At 41.2% G+C, this 23,724-nt stretch overlaps 1 protein-coding gene across 13 annotated transcripts in view; it reads right to left on the minus strand.

Moving 5' to 3' along the window:
* DOCK10 (dedicator of cytokinesis 10) overlaps positions 1-23,724 on the minus strand; it is a 281,208-nt gene that overhangs the window by 167,586 nt on the left and 89,898 nt on the right. Inside the window, exon 1 of one of the 13 annotated variants that reach the window (XM_067027004.1) lies at positions 3,452-3,708. The exons of 10 other annotated variants lie outside the window; for them this stretch is intronic. In XM_067027004.1, coding sequence (XP_066883105.1) covers positions 3,452-3,679 — 228 coding nt within the window. In that variant the 5' untranslated portion in view covers positions 3,680-3,708. Of the gene's footprint in view, positions 1-3,451; positions 3,709-23,724 lie in introns of those variants that run through there. 2 more of the 13 variants (XM_067027005.1, XM_059052007.2) reach the window with 2 other exon arrangements.

Below are 23,724 nucleotides of genomic sequence, written 5' to 3' on the forward strand. Positions count from 1 at the left end.
AACACCAGACACACTTCAAAAATTAAGGGAAGTAGTTCTACTTGATGATCTAACAAGTAAGTTCCATTTTCCTCAAACTTTTCTTATAATGCAGTTGCACTGTCTCGTACTGTATGTCTCGTATATGTCTGTGATAAGTGGATTAAAACATGGAAAGGGATTTCTTAGACAAGACACCTGAAAACTGGATCAATAAGGGAAGCTTCCAAAACAATAAAAAAAATTCCAACAGAGTTAAATAAACAGCATTTGAAGAAAACCAAATAAACAAAATTGTCAGTCTGGGTCATGAGAATATAAAGTTTGGGTTGCACACCACTTAGGAAGTCACAGACTTCCGCTTAAGTATTCTAGACTACTATGATACTAAACCATTTCTAAATTTGTCTTAGAGCAAGAAATGGTTTGTTGAATTCAAAATCCACACAATCATTATAAAAACACAATCTGTGATAATTATTTCCAGTGATCATTATTTCTCCTTTCACCACAATGTATAAGTATATCCAAAATTTCAAAAGAAATCATTGTTTTATTCTCTGACCTAACCGTAAGCCTTATCTTCATTTGTTGGGCATTTTGACACTTGAATTGCTTCTTCCTTATCACCTATCCAGTCATCTCAGAAGCAGGTCTAGAGATGTTGGTTTAGCTGTTAAAAAGCTTAGATGAATGCCCCGTGGAAAGTCCAATCTGGTTCTGGATGGGCTTCAGCTAAGCTGGGCTTCGGTGGGAGCCAGGGTGGGAAATGGCATTTCTATGGCAAACCTCACTGACACACAGAGTGATCTGGGACCCCCGTGAGCACTCAGCTTGACGCAATTCAGAATTTTGTCTACTGAGCGGCTCTGCCATTGAAAAAGGGTCCCGGGAGGAAGGAGTCACCTATAGCCCAGTGGCTTCAACATTGCAGTCCCTGAAAAGACAAGCTCACTCCACAGTTATACCCCACTTCCTCTGCCCTTGGCAATGGAGACATTTTACTTGGTTTTATTAACACTCCATAACACTGGCAACTCATAACTTTTTACAATGTTCAAATCATGTTCAGAACCCATATGATCAAAATGAATTCCAGTAAACAATCTTAAGACAGGGCAGGTATTGTTAGCAACATTTTACGGAAGGGGCAGCTGAGGCTCAGAGCGATTTAAGTAACCTGCCCAAGGTCACGTGGACCGTGGGCAAGAGAGTCAGAATTACCCACCTAGCCCTCTAATTACATGCTTCACTTTCTTGGAGTCTCTCTTTTTTTTTCTAAAATGAAAACCCGGGATGATACCTAAGGATGGATTGAGCAATTCCCTACTCAACAGAAGAGACAACCTGTGAAAGAAGATATGCCTGTCTTAGGAGGACCAAAAGCAGGCAACAGCAGCAGGGAGTCCCAGTGCCTTCTACAGAAGAAAGCGAATCACCGTATGAATGATCTTAATTAACTGTGAATGCACAGCTACTGAATGCTGTGGGAAAACACTCCATCCTTACTGGCTGCTTTCCCCATAGTTCTCAGTAGCAATACCTTCCAATGCAATTAAGATAATGCATGGAGTGATTAGCTTCATTATATGGAGACACACCAGGGACTGTCCTAATGCCAAATCCTGTGTGTGGTCTCTGTAAGATAGACACTTTCTTCTCCTGTGTGTTATCTCTTTTAGTGGACACAAAAGGAAGTAAGCCTTATGGTGACATAACCCTTGGAACTTCTAAATTCCACTGAGAGAAAGGCAGCTAGGAAATCAACGTTTTTTTTGGACTGGTCTGAAAGTTAACATAATCTCAAACCAAACAAGTTTTCAAACACTTATCCTCTTTAACAGGCTGATGGTAAACAACCTGTGAGGCTTTTATGGGGCTGGTAGAGAAGTCACAACTGAGCATCCTTTGGGGCCAGTGGGGACCAGGAGGTTAGGTTCCGAACTCTGCATATTCCCATTATGAAACACTGAGTGGAAAGACCAGGGCACATCCCATGGGAACAAGGTCAAGGGGGTCAATTACCCATGTTTCCCAGTGGGAGCCATGTACTACTAAGATCCTGTGGTAGAAATAGCAAGGCATCAATCCTATGAAACAGACCTCCAGTAAATTCTACTCCCATTAAATTACCACCAGACAGATTGTAAGTATAAAGACAACCCACTGTTACTTGAGACAGAGTAATCCGTACCTGATTTTGGCCTATCAAAGACTGAGTGACTATTCATTAATTTGATTATTCATATTTATTCAATGACTATTCATAAACAATCACTCTATTATCAAACGTATATATTTTTTAAGCTGTTCTGACTCTAGATTAAAGGTGTTTACATAAACAAAAAGTTTATTTACCCCCTAGAGCAGTGGTTCTCCACCTGGAAGATCACCCTCCCTGCCCAAGGTGACATTTGGCAATGTTTGGAGACATTTTTGCTTGTCAAAACGGGGCAGAGCTTTCCACCAGCATCTAGTGGTTAAGGCCCAGGATATCACTAAATATTGTACAATGCACAGGACAGTCCCAAACAACAAAGAACTCTCCAACCCAAAATAACAGTGTGCTGAGCTGAAGAACCCCTGCCTTGAAGAAAAGCAAGCAAAACTTGAACCACCTGGTAAAATAAACATTCCTGCAGAAAGAGCTACCCAATCATATGCTGTTGTAGCCATTTATCATATAAACTGGGCCACATTACATGTGAATCATTGAAGCTCTAGCCACCCACCCTGATACTCAGCTACCCATAGTTCTTACAGATAGAAATCTAGAATTCTGTAATAAGTACACTTTTCCAGATTTCTCATTTTGTTTAAGAATACTAAAGCAGAAACATTTTTTTAACAATAGACAAAACCAAATCTTTTTACCTTTAAAACTTACCAAGTTCTCCTCTCTTCCTTGGCTCATTTAATTAAATACCTATTTACATTTCCTTTCCTATTTTGGGTTGCTCTTTCTAAGAACTTTAAAACAAATCATGAGTGGTACATGATAAAAATAGAGCAGTAATACTTTTTAAAAAACACAGCTGTAGGGACTTCCCTGGTGGCCCAGGGGTTAAGAAGCCGCCTGCCAATGCAGCAGACATGGGTTCGAGCCCTAGTCCGGGAAGATCCCACATGCCGCGGAGCAACTAAGCCCGTGCGGCACAACTACTGAGCCTTTGCTCTAGAGCCCACGAGCCACAACTACTGAGCCTGCGTGCCACAACTACTGAAGCCCACGCGCCTAGAGCCCGCGCTCCACAACAAGAGAAGCCACTGCAATGAGAAGAAGCTTTAAAAAGCAATTAAAAAATAATGATATAAGTAAAAAAGGATATTTATGAACCGGGTTGAATATTCTGTTCCATCTAAGACTTTGCCCATAGCCTAGGTTAGCATACCACTCCAGAACTAATCTTTTTTTTTTTTTTTTTTAAGTATTGAAGAAAAGATGGAAAGCAAACAACATTCAGATACCTACAGAACTAAATCTGTGGATTTCTTCTTGATTTTTTCTCCTCATTGTTCGTCTCTTCTTCCAAAATTCACTGGGATCCCGTTTAAAAACCTTTCCTCGGAAGCTCATTGTATTGTTGTTGTTTGAGTGGCAAGATATTAAAAAAAATATCAATTTCTTTAAGCCTCTTCCTTCTGAAGCTTCACCAGGCCGAACAAATTTTTCTTCTCTGGTAAAAAGGGAAATGCTCATGCTACATTAACATAACTGAACAGAAAGGAAAAGAAAACCGACAAGTTACTGCTTCCTGTGAGTGAGTAACAACCAGCTGTTCAGAAGCGCTTTTGTGCATGTATTCTCCCTAATCACCTGCTTTAAAGCAAGATGAAAAACACAAAATGACTTTGGATGTTTAAGAGAATTGCTCACAGCTAGATAAACCATAGGATGTAAACTCACCCTTGGAACCAAGTCAAGACTGAATCAAAGAGCTAATTTATGGTAGGCTACCTGTCTGTCGTTGTAACAGCCATCCACATTTTATCACTATCACTGTGGCTAGATCCCAAAGGTGAACTGTAAGGGTCAGTTGGTCATGTATGCGTAGATTACATTAACGGTCTTTCTAGGGAGGTGCCAAGAGGATCACTTAGGCACAAGGGGAAAATATTAGAATTCTATTTATATTAGTCATCTAAATAGAGAAACTGTGCTTTACTAATATTTAACATAACACATTGCCATGGACACCTTCATTCTCTATGTCAAATGGTTACAAATAGTCAAATAGTTAATTCCCTAAACTTTAGATCTTTTCTCCCTTGCTCTGAGGCAATTTAAAAGTGCACCTTTCCCCTCAAACCCACTCCAGTGCTCCTTCCTGTTTTATTTTTCCCCATGGCACTTACTAGCATGTGCCACTACTATGCATTTTCCTTATTTTACTTATGGACTGTCATCCTCCACTAGATTCTATGCCACAAGAGTGTGGGAACATTTTTGCTGCATTTACTGTGTCTTCAGTGATCAAAACCATGCCTGGCTTCCAGAAGATTCTCAGTATATATATATATAATTGTTTAATAAAAGAATAAATGAAGGACATATATATTGTGCTTAACAATGAACCTTGTCCCCTATGTATATTGTGCTTTGAAATATTAGCTATTGGCAAGGACTATATAATTTATAAATACACACAGAAGATGGGAGTGCAGCCAACTTTTTTCTACGAAGTGCATGCATGAGATAAGAAATATTTGGAGGCCACAGGACTAGGAAATAATTGATTAGATTAAACATTAGAAAGCTGGGTTCTAAAAACCGATTGTTGTGGGAGACGTTCATTCAGTTTCTTCAAGAATTCGTTTCTTCACCTGCAGGGTGGACCCCCTCAACGGAGGTGTCCATCGGTGGGTGTGATGTAGGTGCTAAAGGAACAATTGTTTGTCTAGGAAGCACTCTGGGGTTTAAAAGATGGTTGAAGGAATATTTCCATTGAGGACGGATCTTCACAACCACCGAGACACAAGCTCCTACCAGCTCTCCCAGGAGATGAGTCCTGAGCAGGGGCATTTTGAAGGGAGTAACAGTCAGGGAGTCAGTTCCACAGACGCTTGCTGGGGCATCTTTGCACAGAGAGCAGTGTGATATGCAGTGTGGACGCAAGCAAGAAGCTTAACCAGGACAGCAATTGCTGCAAAAGGCTCTCAGTATTCTGGGAGCTTTGAACTTTAAGAAAGATAAATAACAAGGCTGCTAGTGCATTCGTGTTGTAGCTGGAAGCAGGACTCGCGGTACAGATGGGAATGGCGAGAGTGACCAGAGGAGGGAAACAATGAGTAAACACAATGAGTCGGGGGTTTTGTGGGGGGCTTTTGCTCCAGAGCCTTGCCTTCTCTTTCTAGAGCTCAACACGGTTAATGGTGCAGGCCCAGGTGTCTTCCACGGATGATACCATCTTGCCCCTCAGGAGCGAATGGTCCCACGTATCCATGTGGCTTTTCCTCAGCTTCCTTCAGTCTTTACTTGAAATGTCTCCTCCTCAGAAAGCCTCCTCTGATGGCTTTGGATGCTCCTCCCTGGCCTTTTTGTGGCAGTGGGGAGGGGGTCCTAGACAAGATGGGATAAGAAGTTCGTATCTCACCCTGAGAATCCACTTCTGCAAACATAGTTCTGATTCTGTAATGAGGGCGGCTATCCTCAGGGAAGCTCCCACTTAACCAGCTAGTTCCAAAGACAAGGCACTGATAGATGCCATTTGCTTATTTAATAAGCCTCATTAATGATTATTATTTAATCTGTAATAAGCCTTCCCCTTTATCATGGTTGCTTTATCCTGACATAGGCCATTTCCCAATAGTATTTCCCCAATAAAGACCCGATTTGGTTGATGCACATACATATCCCCCAGACTCTAGCCTCTTGTGTACCTCTACCTTCTCATGCAGAGATTTGTGCAAGACAGGCAGAAAGAGATACCACTCATTCCTTGCCAAAGTATGGAGACCAAGGAAGCTTCTTTCAAAAACTATGAGAAAAATAGCAAGATGCTACAAAAACAACAACTGAGGAGGTAAACTATATTGTTATTCTGTAATTGGTTTAAGTAGGCATCCAAAGATTCCACAGAGCAGAAGCCCTTTTGATCCATGGTCATGGGATATATAGAAATTCCACTGTCTGTCTTTCGCTCTTATCAACGTTCACACACTGAGTAACTCTTTGGCATCTGTTGGATGAGCAGGTACATTATAGCACATGCAGAATTTTCAGATTTAACTTTCTTCCTTATATGATGAGATTCTGCCTTTTTGGGTCACCTGATTTCCCGAGTATGTAAGATGATGTTTCTTTTTTTTTTTTTTTTTTGTGGTACGCGGGCCTCTCACTGCTGTGACCTCTCCCGTTGCGGAGCACAGGCTCCAGACACGCAGGCTCAGCGGCCATGGCTCACGGGCCCAGCCGCTCTGCAGCATGTGGGATCTTCCCGGACCGGGGCACGAGCCCGTGTCCCCTGCATCGGCAGGCGGATTCTCAACCACTGCGCCACCAGGGAAGCCCGTGTGTTTCTATTTTAATAGCTGAAAGTCGTATTTACAACCCTTTTGGATCATGGACTTATTTGAGAATCTAACAAAACTGGACTCACTCACCAGGAAAGTGTAAGGACTCAGAAAATGTGTGTGCATGGTGGTGGGTGACCAATCTCTGAGGTCCATCTGGGGACCCGCTTATTCATGTTACCCTAAATCCCTAGCTAATAGTTTTAGAAGATAGGAATGTTGTCTTATAAGGAAGCATTTAATAATCTTGAGCAACTCGAAAGTGACTTCCTCTCTTTCTAACAGTTGCATCTCGTCTCTCCTCTATTCCTCTTTAGGCAGCACAGTTCTTTATCCTGGAGTCCCTCCCACTTCCCGACTTCTGCAATGTGACTCATTTCTCTCCTTGCTAAGCTGTTGATTGCAGCTACCTTTAATACTGGCAAAAGGAGGCGTTGCTGGGGGCAGTATATGGGGATGTCAGAAAGACATAAGCTGTGGTGACTGCAAAGGAGGAGAAAATCCAGTAGCAAGGAGTTCAGTGCTCCATGGGATGGCACAGTTGAGCCTCTACTAAGCTTCGCCATCCTTGATTTCAGACCAAGTCTATTTCTCCAGCACTCTGTGATACCCCACGCCATTCCAAAAAATTCCTTTTCTGCTTAAGTTTGGACACTTGTTGACAATCAAAGAACCTAACTAGGGCACTGGGCAAGAATGGGCAATAGAGAGAAATCAGAGATTAGCTGGCTCAACCACAAGGAATCACTGTCAAGTTCATTAGTAAAGAAATCTGGTACCAATCAATGATCAGAATTAATTACTATACTCAAGGCATTGGTGTGCTTCATGAGAAATATGTAATACTCTTCCTAGCCTTGAGAAGTTTGTACCTGACAGAGGAGTTCACTAAAGTGTAAAGGAGACTGGGAAAGCTTTATAATAAAGACAGGACCTAAGGGAGACTTTGAATAGGTTTGAGTCAAATAGATGGGAGAAGGGTAAAGGATACTCTAGGAAAGAGGAATGTAGCATAGAGAAGGCATAAGATACAATGGTTAAAACCATGGGATCTGGAATCTGCTTAGAGGCAGCTCCTGGGTCCATGCTTACTAACTGTATATCCTCAGCCAATACTTACCCTCTCCAGGCCTCAGTTTTCTCATCTGTAAAATAGGGAGAGCATAGTAGAAACCTCACAGTGTTTTTGTGAGTATAAATGAGATGACACTTTAAAATTTCAACACATTGCCTGGTATAGATACCATACCTATTCGTTATCACAGAAACTAAGAGGCAGGCCAAGAAAGAATATTTAAGAAAAAGTAGGAAGTCCAGCTTGTCTATAGCCAAGGGCTGAGTAGGACAGTAGAGGCAGAAACAATTGAAAATAGAAGCCAGAACCAGTTCATGGAAGGCTTTGAATGCCAAGATGATGAAGGTTTCCATCGTATCCCGAAAGCCACGGGAAACCACTGAAGAATTTTTTTCTTCTAAACATCTTTATTGGAGTATAATTGCTTTACAATGGTATGTTAGTTTCTGCTTTATAACAAAGTGAATCAGCTATACGTATACATATATCCCCATATCTCCTCCCTCTTGCGTCTCCCTCCCTCCCACCCTCCCTATCCCACCCCTCTAGGTGGTCACAAAGCACGGAGCTGATCTTCCTGTGCTATGCGGCTGCTTCCCACTAGCTGTCTATTTTACGTTTGGTAGTGTATATATGTCCATGCCACTCTCTCACTTTGTCCCATGGATTTTTGAATTAAGATTAAAATAGTGCCTTTGGAAGATTCATTTGATAAGTACACGTAGGCTAGATTTGGGGGAATATGATCCAGAGTAGTAGTCTGCATTAACCCAGATATTAACATAGAGTAGTGGAGGGCATAAAACTTGGCATCAGAATCATAACCATAGACTTCACAGACGAAGATCTGGCAATTAAATGGAAAATGAATGATAGTTGGAATTTATCAAACAAGTACTAGGTGCTGGGTGCTGATCTAAATATTTATGGTGCCTTATTTAAACCATGCAACATCCCTGTGAGGTAGGTATTACTATTACTGTTATCTCCACCTAGTTTTACAGAGGAAGATACTTGGGTCTTGGGAAGTTAAGCAATTGGTCCAAGGTTCCAAAACAAGTAAGTAGCACAGCTGGGATGTAAACCCAGGCAGTCCAGCTCCAGAGCTCATTGCTCCTAACCAGAAGAGAGGTCCAAAGATGCCAGCAGGTTTCTGAGTCTGGCCATCAAGGAGCTGGATAATATGTCTGAGGGTGGCAAGAAGAGAGGACTTCCTTTCCACTAATGCTGATTTAGACATGTCAAGAAGATAGAAAAATGGGCATTTTCAGCACCACAGTTATACAGGTGCCTGGAACTCAGGAAAGAGGACTGGAGATATCCAGGTGAAAGTCATCGAAAGAGTTAAAATTGAAAATCTAAAAGTAAACTGAATTTTTGGAGAACAGAGTAGCATAAAATTGAGAACATAATCTTGCAATTCTTTTATTTATGATAAATAGAAGGCAGCTTAGGAAACTGAGAAGGCATAGAGATACTGGGGGGAAACTAGCAGGGCAGTGTGGTGTCCAGATGCACTGCAGAGGGGAGTTTAAGGAGGGTGACACACGGCATCTGGGAAGAGATGGAGGTAGGACCCGAGGATGTCCAAAACGATCCAGCATGAGAGATAAGCAAGATGAAAACTAAGGACCTTGCAGTCTTGGATCCAGACAGATCTATATTTGAATCCTCTTCAGCCATCTACTAGATAACCTCCAGCAAGTTACTTGACCTCTGTCTTCCTATTTCTTATATTTACAATGGAGCAATTAGTATACAGCTTACAGGACTGTCATAAAATATGTTATTACTCAGCATTGAGGAAAAAAATACACATGTGTATATAAAATTGCTAAGATTCCTATATATGCATATATGTAAAGTATTACTTACTGACTATGATTGGTATTTACCAGGTCTAGCTAGGTACGTATTCATGTATAGACACACCTATATATGCATATGCATGCACATAACAAAATACACAGATGCACAAATTCTTATATGTGTATTCAAAGTCTGGCTCCATGGTGTCCAGAAAGAGAAGCTAAGTTTGCAATTTTCAGTAGATAAGAGTCTGGGTATTTGGAATTTAATTAAGATGGTAAGGGCTTCCCTGGTGGCACAGTGGTTGAGAGTCTGCCTGCCGATGCAGGGGCACGGGTTCGATCCCACATGCCGCGGAGCGGCTGGGCCCGTGAGCCATGGCCAATGCGCCTGCGCGTCTGGAGCCTGTGCTCCGCAACAGGAGAGGCCACGGCAGTCAGAGGCCCGTGTACCGCAAAAAAAAAAAAAAAAAAAAAAAAAAAAAAGAGATGGTAAGTCTTCACCATGTTTTAGAAGAAATAGGAATTTGAATGCAAAGATATCAGAAACTTGAGGAAAAGTTCTAGTAGTCTGCATTAGTTTTCTATTGCTGCTGTAACAGATTACCACACATTTATTGGCTTAAATCAACACCCACTTGTTATCTCATAGTTTTTGTGGGTCAGAAATCTAGGTATGATACAGCTCAGCTGATTCTCCACTTGGAGCCTCCCAAGGCTGAAATCCAAGTGTCAGCAGGGTGGTGTCCCTTTCTGGAGGCTCCAGAAGAGACCCTGGTTCCAGGCTCATTCAGGTTGTTGGCAGAATTCAATTCCTTGCAGTTGCAGCAATGACGTCCCAGTTTCCTGCTGTCCGTCAGCCAGGGGTCATTGTCAGCTTCTAGAGACCGCCTGCATTCTCTGGCCCCTCGCCCCTTCCTAAGCCAGCAACAATGGGTTGAACCCTTCTGAAATCTCTCTGACTTTTCCTTTTCTCCTAAATATCTCTTCTCTGCATCTTTCTACTCCAGCTGGAGAAAAGTGTTGGCTCTTAAGGCCTCACGTGATTCGATTGGTTCCACCCAGACGATCTAGGATAATTTCTATATTTTAAGGCCAGCTGATAAGTAACCTTAATTTACATCCACAAAGTGCCTCCACAGCAGTACTATGATGAGTGTTTCATTGAAGCGCCAGAGAGTCTTGTTGAGGGGGAGAGGTATCTTCAGAAAACTGTCTCTTACACAGTCTTATTCTGGACCACAGCTTGCTTTCTACACCTATCTTTTGAAGACAATGTTTAACATCAAGAATGCACTGAGAAGAAGGTGTAGGCAGGACAGTACTTGGCCTCTGCATTTCTGCTGAACAGTGAGGTGGGCTGCAGGTTTCAGTGGAGGCAAGAAATGAGTGAGAGGAAATAGACATTTGGCTTATAGGTCACTTCCTGGAAAAAGTTGGCAGTGAAATAAGGTGAGAAAGAAAATCGTAGTTGTGGGGAGGAAGGGCAGAACCAAAGAGACAAATTTAGATGATGGGTATTGGTGAAGTAATCAAATACATAAACACAGAAAACAAAGGCAATAAGCTAAAGGCAACAAGCTCCGAGGTCATCTCTAAAATGTTTATGTTTGCACTGTATTTGAATAGGCTGTACAAACAGCAAATGACATCCTCGTGGAATCTAAGAAACCAGAGGACAGAGATTTTTGTTCGGTTGAAAACGCATCTGAACCTACTTAATAAACATTACCGAGAAAGTACCGTTAGGGATGCAGAGTAACTGAAACCCTGGTGGTTAAGACTTACTCAGTCACACACGACATCATACTTGAATCCACAAAACCTAATTTGAGCAGCTGGTGAAGTACTTTCTGTTCATTTCTACCTGCTTTCTTTACTAGCCTCTCGACCCATCTTATCTTTATTCCAATTTATTTTACCTGTGGAGCTTTTCAGCGTTTAATACTTCCTTGTTAGAGAATGTTTAGATAACTCATTTCACTTCATTTTTCTCTTCCATTTCCAATAGATTTTCCCTTTGCCTGAGGGTTTGTGTGGTTTACAGCCTTTCTCTCATAGGATGAAACAAGGCTAGTCCATAGTGCTTCTCTAGGTTCTGGTCATCGCTGTCTACTTCGTTTAAAGGAAGTAAAGCACCAGTAGCTACTTCCTCCCTCACTGTGGTCTCTCCTGAGCCTCGCCCCAGGCAGAAGTGCTTCTGTAGCTTCTAGCACTGAGGCTCACTACTGCTGGCTACAAAGGTCAAGGCTGAATGGCTCTGAGTTACCTATGAGAAGGCTTAGATAGCTCAGGGGAGTTTCATCGAACATGACAAAACCTCTTATTTCTAAGTGCAGAGCTTTCAGTGGGCAATGCCGGTGGAATTCAGCAGGTTTTTTATGTGTCTGCTAAACTCTAATGCAAATCACATTAGTGTTAGCATGAAATGTTTAGAAATTTCATGGAAAATAGAGCCCTGCAACATGAACTGCACCGAGGGAGAATGTAGACATGCCAAAAATAGAAACAGACTGCAGTTGTGTGTGTGTGTGCGTGCATGGTGTGTGCTGAGTGTGTGACATGTTTGTTGTGTGTGTGTACACGTGCATAGCATAAACGATCTTTATTGCATTAAAATAATTTAGAGTATTCCTTTCATGGCCCTTCAAACACGTATTAAGTTGTAATAATATTTGTTTATATTATTGAACTTAAGTAGGTCTCAGGAGGTAAGAATTCCCACTTAATCAGGATTTCATGGAGACAAGGGGGGTAAAGAACTCATTGCTTACAGTTTAGTGAGCCCATCTTAGGATCTAATAGCAAGCAGTGAAGGGGTTTTCGTTTTTTCTTTTTAATCATGGACTTTATCATCGGTCACAGCCTTCCACTAGGAAAAATATTATAGCCTGTATATACTCATATATCTTACCAGTAAGCATCTTGATACAATATTAAGGAAATGAGGAAAACTGATTTTAATTTTACCCTTTTTCTCACTTTCCTGATGGGTATATAGGTACTTATCATCCATGTTGAAGTGTTTTCTGCTTTATGGTAAAGGCATCCAACCACCGTCAAGAAGTCAGCTTTAGCTTGGTCTGGTGCAAAATGGGAAATCCCTAAGAAGCAAGAATTCGTGCTTCTGGAGACCACATTTTAACTCACTCCCCCATGCCACCAGACTCAGAGCCAGAGCATAACAACATGACAATAACAACAGCAAACATACCCGAGCTAACATATGATGTTTTAAATGTATGTCTCACACGAATAATACAGCCTGGATTGTTAATGTTCTTTAAACTGTTGTTTAACAAGTCACGCAGCTAATTCTACACCTAGAATATAGTGTTCTTTTTCCATTAAAAACATAATTAATCACCAAGCAACTTATTTTCCCTGGACTATTTTTCCTCTGTCTTTTAACGAAGACTGAAAGGCATTCTGGGTCGAGGCAGACGATTTCTCTCACAAATGATCAGGTGAAAGCACACAAATGGGAGTTGAGGGTCCGGATCAATGCTATTAGCATTGATCTGCTAAGCCCACAGTAAATTCCCCCTGGAGACACAGGCGTCTCTCTGCTGGCTGGCTGGATCCCATGCGAGCCTCTCACTGCTGGCAAAGTTAACTACAGACCTGAGTTATTTCTTTTAAAATAAAACAAGCACCCCAAATTGCCCTCCTCTAGTCTTTCCAATTGCTAATTACCTTGCTTTCAGTATGAATGTCACCCAATGTTTAATAATTACCTTGAAAATCACGTGTTTTATGGAAGAGCCAAGGTCTTTCAAATCTGTGAAGCTCCAATGGAGAAATTGCTTAATTTATATAACATCAGTATTACATATGTTTTAGTTTTGTGGTAGTCTTTTTGTTTTTGTTTGGTTTGGTTTGAACTGCAGATGGATGTGTCTTTACAAAGGGAGGGGGATGAGGCCTTCTTACCTAAGCAATTTTGACGAGGAAATCGATCGCCGCGTACATGCCAAACCCTGAACATGCAAGAGACCAACCATTCAGACTAAGGACTGCTTGATAGTGGAGCTGACTGATAGTCTAGCTGCAATTGCTGCAACCTGTATGCCCCACAAACCAGTTGTTCAATAGTGTCATAATGCATTTATCTTTTTTAAGGCCTCTGTCAGGAGGCCTTAAAAAAGCTAATGCAATACTTTGATTTAAGTGTTTAATGCCTTGCATTGTAGAAATTGGAGAGGAATGGATGGGTCTTGGCTTTTCAATCAAGAGCTTCTTTGTGTTTTACAGAGGATTCATTGTTGGATTTTCTTTATTTAGCTGTGCGCACTAGAATACACTCTTGACCTTTGGATGCGCAGTAGCTCATCAAGGTCGCCAATTAAAGGACAAATTAACTTCTTGCTCTTTGTTCTGCACCTCTCCAGGTGGACAAAGGAAAAACAACAGGAAAATGAAGATTGGATGGCTCTGAAAAGGGTACTAGAATCTACTGAATCTGGTTTATGAGAATGGGTACAAATGCTGAGAGTCTCTGAGGACATTTCCTCGTCCCGGTCCAGGGCCAGATATCAGTGATAGAGGGGATTGAGTCAGAGCGCCCACCCACAGTCCGGGCGGGAGATCACCGTACACACAAAACAACTACAGAAATATAAGAACGCAGAAATGAAGTGTCAAGTGAAGATTATGAGTGAAGAACATGAGCTTAAGGTCAAGGGGGACTTCATACAGGCATGGAGACTTGAGTCCGGGCCTGCACAATGGTAGGGAGACAGGAGATAGATGGGCCCCAGGCCGAGGAGCTGGAGTTTGTCCCTTGTGGAGAGATACTTCAAGAGGAAGATAATAGCAGGAGGATAATAAGAGGAGCTGAGCCCTACCCAGATAACAGATAAAAGACCACATATTCATCATTCTCGAAGTCAAGGAGACCTTCCCGACTACACATGCACGGAAAGGTGCTTGAAGGTCAAAAAGGGAGGGGCGGCACCGCATAGTAGGTGATGTCAACCTATGTATGTCTCTTCACTAGAATTCATCTTGGCTGAGAGATGCGCCCACACACACGTGAGGACCCTGAGATGAACAAAATACAGACTCAGAACCAGGCAAAGCAAGATGACTGGCCAGCGGAAACCTGGAAGAAATGCCCCATATAAGTGATTCAAACTACCACGACGGCGTCACTCTCTCTCTCTCTCTGAGTCCACCCATGTGTGCAATCTATTCACTTGCACTCTTTTTTCCTCCTAATAAACACACTTTACTTGTTTCACTACTTTCTGTCTTTGTGGGAATTCATTTCTACAAAGCCGAAGGGCCAGGGCCTTGTCACTGGCCACTGGTCTAGAGGCTAGGATTCAGCGCTCTCACTGCTGTGGCCTGACTTCAATCTCTGGGCGGGAACCGAAATCCTCCTTCAATTTGCTGCAGGCCGAGGCCACCCGAGATCAGCAGGGCTTCGCAAGTCACCTTTATAAGAACCCTCAAAGCAGGCATTCTCCAGGATATGCAAGAATCACACGGGAAGGTTGTTAAAATTGTGGATTCCTGGGCTTATCCAGGACCTCGGTAGGTCTGACAGGAGGTCCAGGAATTTGGCTTTGCTAACAAACATCCACGTGATTCATTTGAAGATGCTACACAGACCACATTTTGAGAAACTATGACTCAGAAGCTGGTTCACCTAATTGTTTTCTTAGTCAGAAGAGTCATATAATAGTATCCAATGGGGCTTCACTCCCAGTGCTGTTTTTTGTTTTTTTTTTTTTTTTTTACTAGACTGAAGTCTTATTTGTAAAATCACATATTTCCTTTTCTCTTAGGTTTACTCAAAAAGAGGCAGAATTAGCTGAACAGCTACATTTTCCTAAACATTTAGGCGACTGAGGAGAAAACCCTGGAGTGTTTTTGTTGAAAACTGGGCCTTAGACTTGCCCCGTCTGTCCTTCGAGTTCACTTTGTTTCTTCTTCATTGGCTATTTCTCTGCTTGGACTTTTGTAACCCTGGTCATACTGGCCTCTCAATTATTGTCTAAACAGGTTTTCTTAAACTTGGCATTAGTGACATTTTGGCCCAGATCGTTCTTCTTGTAGGGGGTTGTCGTCTGCATTGCAGGATGTTTAGCGACACCCTTAGCTGGCCTCTACCCACTCGATGCCAGTAACACCCCCCGGTCCCCTGCTGTGGCAGCCAACAATGTCTTCAGACATCATCACATGTCCTCTGGAGGGTGGGGGAAGGAGGGAAAAATCACTCCTGCTTGAAAATCTCTGGTCCAAATCCTAATGCAAATTATTCTGCCTCAGTATTGCTTTGATGATGGCTTTCAGGCCCAGAGATCTCGGGGCAGATGATGGAAGTTTCTCTTCAGATCAGGGTTAGCTCCTACTGAAAGCCAAGTGGAGAATCACTTGGCATTTGGGTCTTTTGTTCCTCCTTGCTTGGAGGAACCCCGGGGCTACTGACTTTCAAGTCAGTCCCCTCTCTTATTCTCTATAGGCCTCAAAATCCCACTATCGAAATTAGTCTATGAGTCTGGGTTTCTGTTCTGGGGTGTCCCTAAATCAAGTGCAGCTGTCACTTTTCTGGAAAAGAGCCGAAGCCATTAGAATCTTCAGTAACTTAGCATAATACATCATACGAGGCAAGCTGGCCACCTAGGCAAAGCCCCAGGGACGTGGAGATGGAGATAGACGTTTTAACGGTGTGAAAGATAAAGCTGAGAGTGTGGTGTTTGCCATGGTGGGTAAGATCACTGCGCTAGAGTCAGTCGGCCTGCGTTTGATTCCTGGTCTTTCTGCTTACTCGCTGAGGGTCTCCAGACAAGTTACTCAACCTCTCTGAGCCTGAGCTTTTCACCTGAAAAATGAAGGGAACCATAGTACCTGTTTCACTGAGTGCTGTGAGGCTTAATAAAAGAATATTTGCAAAGTGTTTAGCACAGTGCCTGGAATATAAGAAAATTGCTCAAACGATGTTAGCTCTAAGTTTGGTTGTAGTGAGGAGGAGTCTTAAGCTGGGCTGTGTGTACTGGGGGGGGGTGGGGGGGCACAGATGGCCCAGCTGTTCACGCACTGAGATTGGAGAGGTGGGGTGGGAGAACAAGAAGGGCTCTAGCTGCTTTGAAAGCAGCAGTAAAAAGGAAAGGACCTTCCAGAAATGGAGGGAGTGCCTCGGAGACCCCCTTGGCTTGGATGAGGATAATGAGGTTAAAAAGTCCCTCCTCGCGTGCACACTCCATCCTTCCACAACTGACCTCTCTGTGCTGGGTCTTGCAATACTGGTGATTTCATTTTGAAATCCCCACTGCGCACAACTACAAAAGCTTCCAATTATCCTATTTCTGTCATCTCCCTTCATCCCACACAAAAGACGCAAATGCCAAGGAAGTTAAAGAAAGCCAAGATTTAACCAATATCATATGATTTTTTCCAATCTTTTCATGGTTACTTTTCTGCCTAAGCTAGACTGTAAATTCCCAGAGCAATGAACAGTGTTGTCTTTATGTCTGAACCGTGCTGGGTCCCTTAGTGGCGTGCGGCAAATACCAACACTGTAATTACCAATTTGATGTTGTGAACAGAGAAAAGGGCATAGCCCTTTCTTTTTCTCTTTCTCCTGCTTCTCTTTTCCCACAACTTTCTGAGGCCACGGCAAGGTATTAAAGTACACTGACAAGGAGACATTTAACCTGACTTTGCTCCCATTTGCAAGGATGTCACAGATTGGGAAGGAGATTCGTCACCTAGATTGTATCCAAAGATCTTTGGCCGCATTTAAAATTGGCCTCCCTCTTGCTTTGGGTGGCATTCAGGGTGATGGTTTCAGAAAACACTTTTGAATTTGTGTTCCCTTCTTATCTCTCTGTGCCATAACAGCTGAGGGGAGACTGCCGTTGAGAAGTCATTTCTTTTGTTCTTCTAGGCAGAGTGCATCTGTGTTCACAGTGAGAAGAGCATCGGATGGCAGGCAGGACTCCCGTATTCAAGAATCAGTCCGTTCACTGATGGTCTAAGCAACCTTGGGCAAAGCAGTGACATCTCTGGACTTCTTTGACCTAAAGGCTTTTTCATGTCTACAATTTTTATGTGTTTAAATAAAACTTGTATTATCTATTTTCAGATAGTCTGATGACCGGGGCTGAGAAAATAAGCTTTTTGTCTGTTTTATTTTAACCTCGACGGCCAATTGGAAAGGAAAGCAGTCAGCAGTCAGAGCACCTCTTTCCGCACGCCAAGGCCAGACGGTGTACCCCCAAATGCTACCTGTGCCTCGTTCCCAGTTCCAGCTAGATTTCATTTCAGAAGTCAATAGCTGTGCCTTCTCACTAAATGACATTGTCCTTGACATGGCTCATAGACAGACCATTTAAAAGAATTTTGGCACTGTTTTCATACCCACTCGTTGGTACTGCTGCTCTTTGACTTTCCTTTGAGACATCTCCTCTACCCCCTCATCTTCCAGAGCTTATCCAACAAGTGCTCTGACCACACCTGGATTAAAAAGACTCTTTTCTCTGAACTTGAGCCTTGAGAAGAAAGACACAAAGCTGTGGTATATACCAAAGCCTGCCCCAAACCCTGCGTTACAGCTCCAGGGGCCCTCCTCCTACTTCCTGTGTTTACGAGGCCTTCTGGTGAGTTCTGCCTCAGTCTGATGGCCTCTCTCCACCTTCACTCTTTATTCCCCTTGATTTCGCTCAAGCCATTTTTTGTTTGCAATCATATAATTTTTGCAATCATTTGTTTATTTCCTCTGTAAATGGGTGCAGATGTTGTGCTAAGTGTTTAGGAAATCAGAAAAGTAAAATAACTTCTTTGCCTTCACAGAGCTTAGAGGAGAAAGTTTGGCACATGCTGTAATGATGTTGTGAACAGAGAAAAGCCCTAAAAAATCAAACAAAGAAAAAAAAAGCCCTAAAAAAATCAAACAAAGAAAAACCTCAGTATTCTTTCTCCAAATATTCTCTCAAGTGCTAAAACCAACAAGAAGCTCATTACCTTTCCTTCCAAATACTATTTCACATGACTTCATCGTCACGCTAATAACACCATCATCCATGTAGGTGATAAAATTGGGGACCTGATTCTCCTTTTCTTTTTTTTAAATTTAATTTTTATTTTCTATTGGAGTATAGTTGATTTACAATGCTGTGTTAGTCTCAGGTGTACAGCTAATTGATTCAGTTACACATATACATATATCCATTCCTTTCCAGATTCTTTCCCCACTGATTCTCCTTTTCAACTTCCCTTATCCCACATCTGCATAACCAGCCCATCACTAAACCTAATGATTATATATGTTCTCTTAATCATCTCTCCCTGCAGCCACTTCCCTGTTTAAAGCCAGGTTTGGCCATGTCATTCCCCAGGTCAGAAGCCTTAAATGGCACCCCCCTTGTCCATATTTGTGCTTCCCAAACTGTGCTCTAGAACTTCAAGATGTGTGGGCCAGTGTTCCAGATAAGAGATATTCAATGTCAAATAAACTTGAGAAACAACGGACTGAACAAAGCTAAACTGGCCTTTTCACGGAAGAACTCTCAGAGCTTTAAACTTCCAATGTGCAATGTGAATCTCTCAAGGAGTGTGGACTAGGCAATATTTCCCACGCTGATTTTTGCACAAAGGCATTTTCTTACAGAGCACTTATTATTCTGTGTCACATAGTCTGAGAAATGGTCTCTGCAACCAGCGTTCGTAGTGAGCCACCTGGTGAGGCAGAACTTAAAATATTTGAGAAAAAGAAGATGACAGCGGCTTCTTTTCCAGAGTTGAGAGAAATTGCAGGGGTTTACATGACAAAGCAGGCAAGTCTGAAATTAGGGCAGATGCTGGGTTGCTTGCTGCTAAGACAGAAAGATGACACAGCATGGTGGCTGGGTGACGGGGTGGCTGGTGGCTTCGGGGTAAGATCTCTGTACCTTTTCCAATTTGGGTCCTGTTCCTTCCCCAGAGCCAGCACCAGCCCAGACGTCCACGTCTCCCAGGAGTGAGTGTTCTGAGCAGAATAGCCAAGCTACTCGTGCACATCAGCTAGAGAAACACACAACTTAAATAGGTCCTTAAAACAATTTGCTGAAATTGGACCAAAGGTAACATCTATTTAGGTATGTGGCTTTGTGTTTACTGAACCTCTGTGAAATCTCAGCTTAACAGGATAAGGCAGGGACAGATTTTCACGGTTGTGTAGTAAGCACCGAAGAAGCACTGTAGTCAGCATGGAAAATAATTCATGACCCAGTTAAGGTGAAAATATGGATGTCTGAATGCTCCCTCCATGCCTGCCCCCTGCCTTTCCCCTTCAAGGGTTGGCAATATCTCTAGTCTGGTTGTAAAGAGATTTTTAAAAGGATTTGTTGCATTTGATGTATTAGTATCCACATCTTCCACCTGCATTATGTTGCTGAAAATTACATTAAGGGTCAGATATTTATTACCACATTCCCCTCTTATTGTTTTACAGACAAGAAAGGATAGTCTGACTTGTTATTATTCAATTATAACTGTGGAAATCTTTCTGAATTAGGAGTTGGAGTGCACAATTTCTTGAAGTCAAAATATAATCTCTAGCCCTACATGGACATTAATATCAAAATCATTTTCCACTCAGACCAGCCAAACATATTGTAACATGTTACAGGCAGTGTAGTTCTCACTGGCTCCTTGAAGTTGGAACCTTGAATTAAAGTAAAACTCATGCAAATGTATAAGAGAATGACAATCAGGCAGCCTATGGTTCAACCTGGTCCCACAATTGTGTTTTCCTGCCAACATTGTTTTAAAATATTTGAATCAGTTGCCAGCATTTAAAAATGGGAAGATTTTACATAAAAAGCCCTGGTTATTTGCTTCTCTTGGAAAATTCAAGATCTAATCATACTAATCCTCACTTCTTGTATGTGTGTGTGCTCTTCTTTTTTTAAAATTTTATTGGAGTCTAGTTGGTTTACAATGTTGTGTTAGTTTCAGCAAAGTGATTCAGTTATACATATACATATATTCATTCTTTTTCAGCTTCTTTTCTCATATAGGTTATCACAGAATACTGAGTAGAGTTCCCTGTGCTATAACTAATCCTCCCTTCTGACATTGAAAAAATTGCCCAAGTGGAACAGTGGCCGTACCCCGTGGATGAGCCATAGTTTCTTTAGTTGGCTCTGCTCCCCACCACTCCCTTTTGTCTCCTTGTCTAGCCTGATTCACTTGTTCCCTGCAAGGCCTGTAGGCATTTGAGTTTGGAACCTTTGACTTAAAGTTACATTTAAGATCATGACTTTTAGAATGAAATAATGTCATTTGCAGCAACATGGATGCAACTAGAGATTATCCTACTAAGTGAAGTAAGTCAGAAAGAGAAAGACAAATACCATATGATATCACTTATCGGTTGAATCTAAAATATGACACAAATGAACCTATCTATGAAGCAGAAATAGAATCAGGGACATAGAGAACAGACTGGTGGTTGCCAAGGGGGAGAGGGGTAGGAGAGGGTTGGATTGGGAGTTTGGAAATAGCAGATGCAAACTGGTATATACAGAATGGATAAACAACAAGGTCCTACTGCATAGCACAGGGAACTATATTCAATATCATGTGATAAACCATAATGGAAATGAATATGAAAAAGAATGTATATATATATGTATAACTGAGTCACTTGCTGTACAGCAGTAATTAATACAACACTGTAATTCAACTATACTTCAGTAAGAAATAAATTTTTAAAAAACCGTCATGACTTTCAGTAAGACTGTTGTAACTGGGAATCTGCAGGAAGCCTTGCTTGATGCCTCTGCATTAAACAACAAGCTTAAAGATTTCTACTGCCAACATACTTGTAGTTAATCCAGGTCTATATTAGATGGCTAATTTACTCCTGAGAATTCCCCCTGTGTGAATAATGCACCAATATCTTGAATGAAGTAATAAAACTGTGTTTTGGTTCTAACATTCCTGCCAGAACACCCTCTCCTTGCATGTATGGAACAAGAGAATATTTCTGGCGTTGAATAAGCCATAGAAAGCATTAAATTTCTTTTTTTTAAAAAAATTAATTAATAATTAATATTAATTAGTTAATTAATTAATATTTAATTTATTTAAATTTTTTTTAATTTTTCAAAATAAAAACCATTTTGAGGCAGAGTCAGCTCATGGGAGAAATTGGTGTGGCAATTAATGGCATGGTTCAACACCTCTTCATATAAACGATGGGAACATAATGCTAAGCAAAACCTTGAAGAAGTCATGAAATATTTGTTTTAAAGAGGAAGCAAAAATTTTTCAAGCAGTAATTTCATATTCATGATGAAGGAAAGATAAGAGATTTAATATTAATGGTTATCATGATACTACTAAGGTATTTATAAATTTAAAATTATTTCCATGGTACTTTTTAAGGACTATATCACATATCTGGATAAGGAACTCAGTATTTGTGTTGATCATTTTCCCCATTCAATGAAATAAAGACATGAGACTGTAAATAATCTTGAAAACACTAGCTAGATCTAAAGTTCTATTATGGTATGAGAGTATAGCTATGAAGCCTTAACAAATGTTCGTATTTATTCTCTACATTTACCCTTGGGAAACTAAGAGAATACTAGTCTCCTTTCTTCATATAGGGTCCCCATGTTGGTAATCATGTAAGTCACGATGAGAGACCACAAGACTCTTTCGAATAATTTGATGATTTCACGGTACTCTTTCCAGATATGCTATGGTTGCATTTTTCTTGCACTTTGAAAGATCGTGAAGGGCTGATTCTGACATACCTCATAGTTTCTAGCAACTACACAGTCATATTGACATTTCTCCTGCCAGAGGAGGAGAAATGTCATAATCCGTTACTTAGTAACAGATTTATCCCAGAAATCCTCCCTCCAAACACCAATGCCACTTTCTTCCCTATTCCACCGTTTCCACAGTCATGGCTTCCCTGCTGGGATGGCTGAGATCAGGTGTGAATCACTCCTCACGGCCCCTATCCAGTTTGCCAGTGGAGTAACCTTCTGGCCTCTCTGTTCTCAACACTAAACAACACAAGTTTAAATTGTCCTGGGAGTATAATCCAAATATGGAGCCAAGACTTTTTTTGCTGATGTCTTTTGTATTAAATGACAAATGCATAGAGCTTAGCTGCACTGTTCCAATAGTCAATTGGACTGTAAACGAAATTCTGCTCTCTGCAAGAAAAAAACTGCATGAAAAAATTTAATGAATCATGAAGAAGACAAAGAATGTTAATAGGAATCTGGCATTGCTCCTAGCTTTTCTTAAACCATGAATGACAAGTAACTGAAAATTTGGAGTTAGTGTAATATAGAATAGGAAATTTTTATTTCAAAAACAATAGCAATGATGATATGAGGTACTGAGAAGGGAGAAAGTCAAAATTAAAATGAAGTTCTGAAGTTCTCCAGTGCAGGTTCAAGCTCATTTCCCCCAAATTGTTTTGCTATATCATTAACAATGGACAATTAGCAACTTCCCAGGCTTAAATTTAATCCTCCTACTATAAAATGTAATAAGGTTGGCCTTACATGTAGGGAGTACAGTTACTCCTATGTGGGTTAATTCAGGGAAGGTCTATTTGGCCCTGGAAGATATCTGGAGCTCCTTATTACAAAACCTACTTGTTTCTTAATGCCTGCAAAGCAAGGTTTAATATGCAAATAATTGCATAGAGATAATATAATATTCACATCCACTGCAGAGCAAAGAGAAGTAGGACAGAAAAGTTCAAGGAGGCAAGGAGGCACTTGGGATGTGTGTGTGGTTGGTGTGAGATTCCACTAGATGAGTGTCAGGGACATAAAGACTATTCAGTCTGAAATCATCATGCTTTTACAATTTGGTCTGAAATTCAAAGAGCCATTTTCTCCATATTACTTTTCAAAATATTTAAAAATTTACATTTGAGGGGAGGACGACAATGTAGGATGCAGTGGGTTAGAACACATTAATAAGCCTCTTGTGGGAATTCTCCTTGGTGAAATTTAGAAGACTCTCTGCTTCTAGATGGATGTAATAAAAAATATGCCACAGAATTTAACATGAATCACAAAAACTCTTTAAATGGTAAGCTGCTGTAAAAATCAAAGCCATTTGATACCCATTCAAAATTTGATGTCATTCACTTTCTAAACGCAAATGACTCTTTAATACAGCTTAATATTTCAACCAAAGCGCTTTGAAATAGATACCATTTGACTCACCAATAGTTCCTTTTTGAGGGCTTAAAGAAGCATCGGAACCAAGAGACCAGGAATAAAACCATGATTTTTCATGATTATTCCACGGGTTTAAATATTGGCCTTTAAATATTTCTAAGAAAATGCAATTGATGGTCTTGAATATCATCAACAA

The sequence above is a fragment of the Kogia breviceps genome, chromosome 2 (assembly GCF_026419965.1).
Source record: "Kogia breviceps isolate mKogBre1 chromosome 2, mKogBre1 haplotype 1, whole genome shotgun sequence".
Lineage (NCBI taxonomy): Eukaryota > Metazoa > Chordata > Mammalia > Artiodactyla > Physeteridae > Kogia > Kogia breviceps.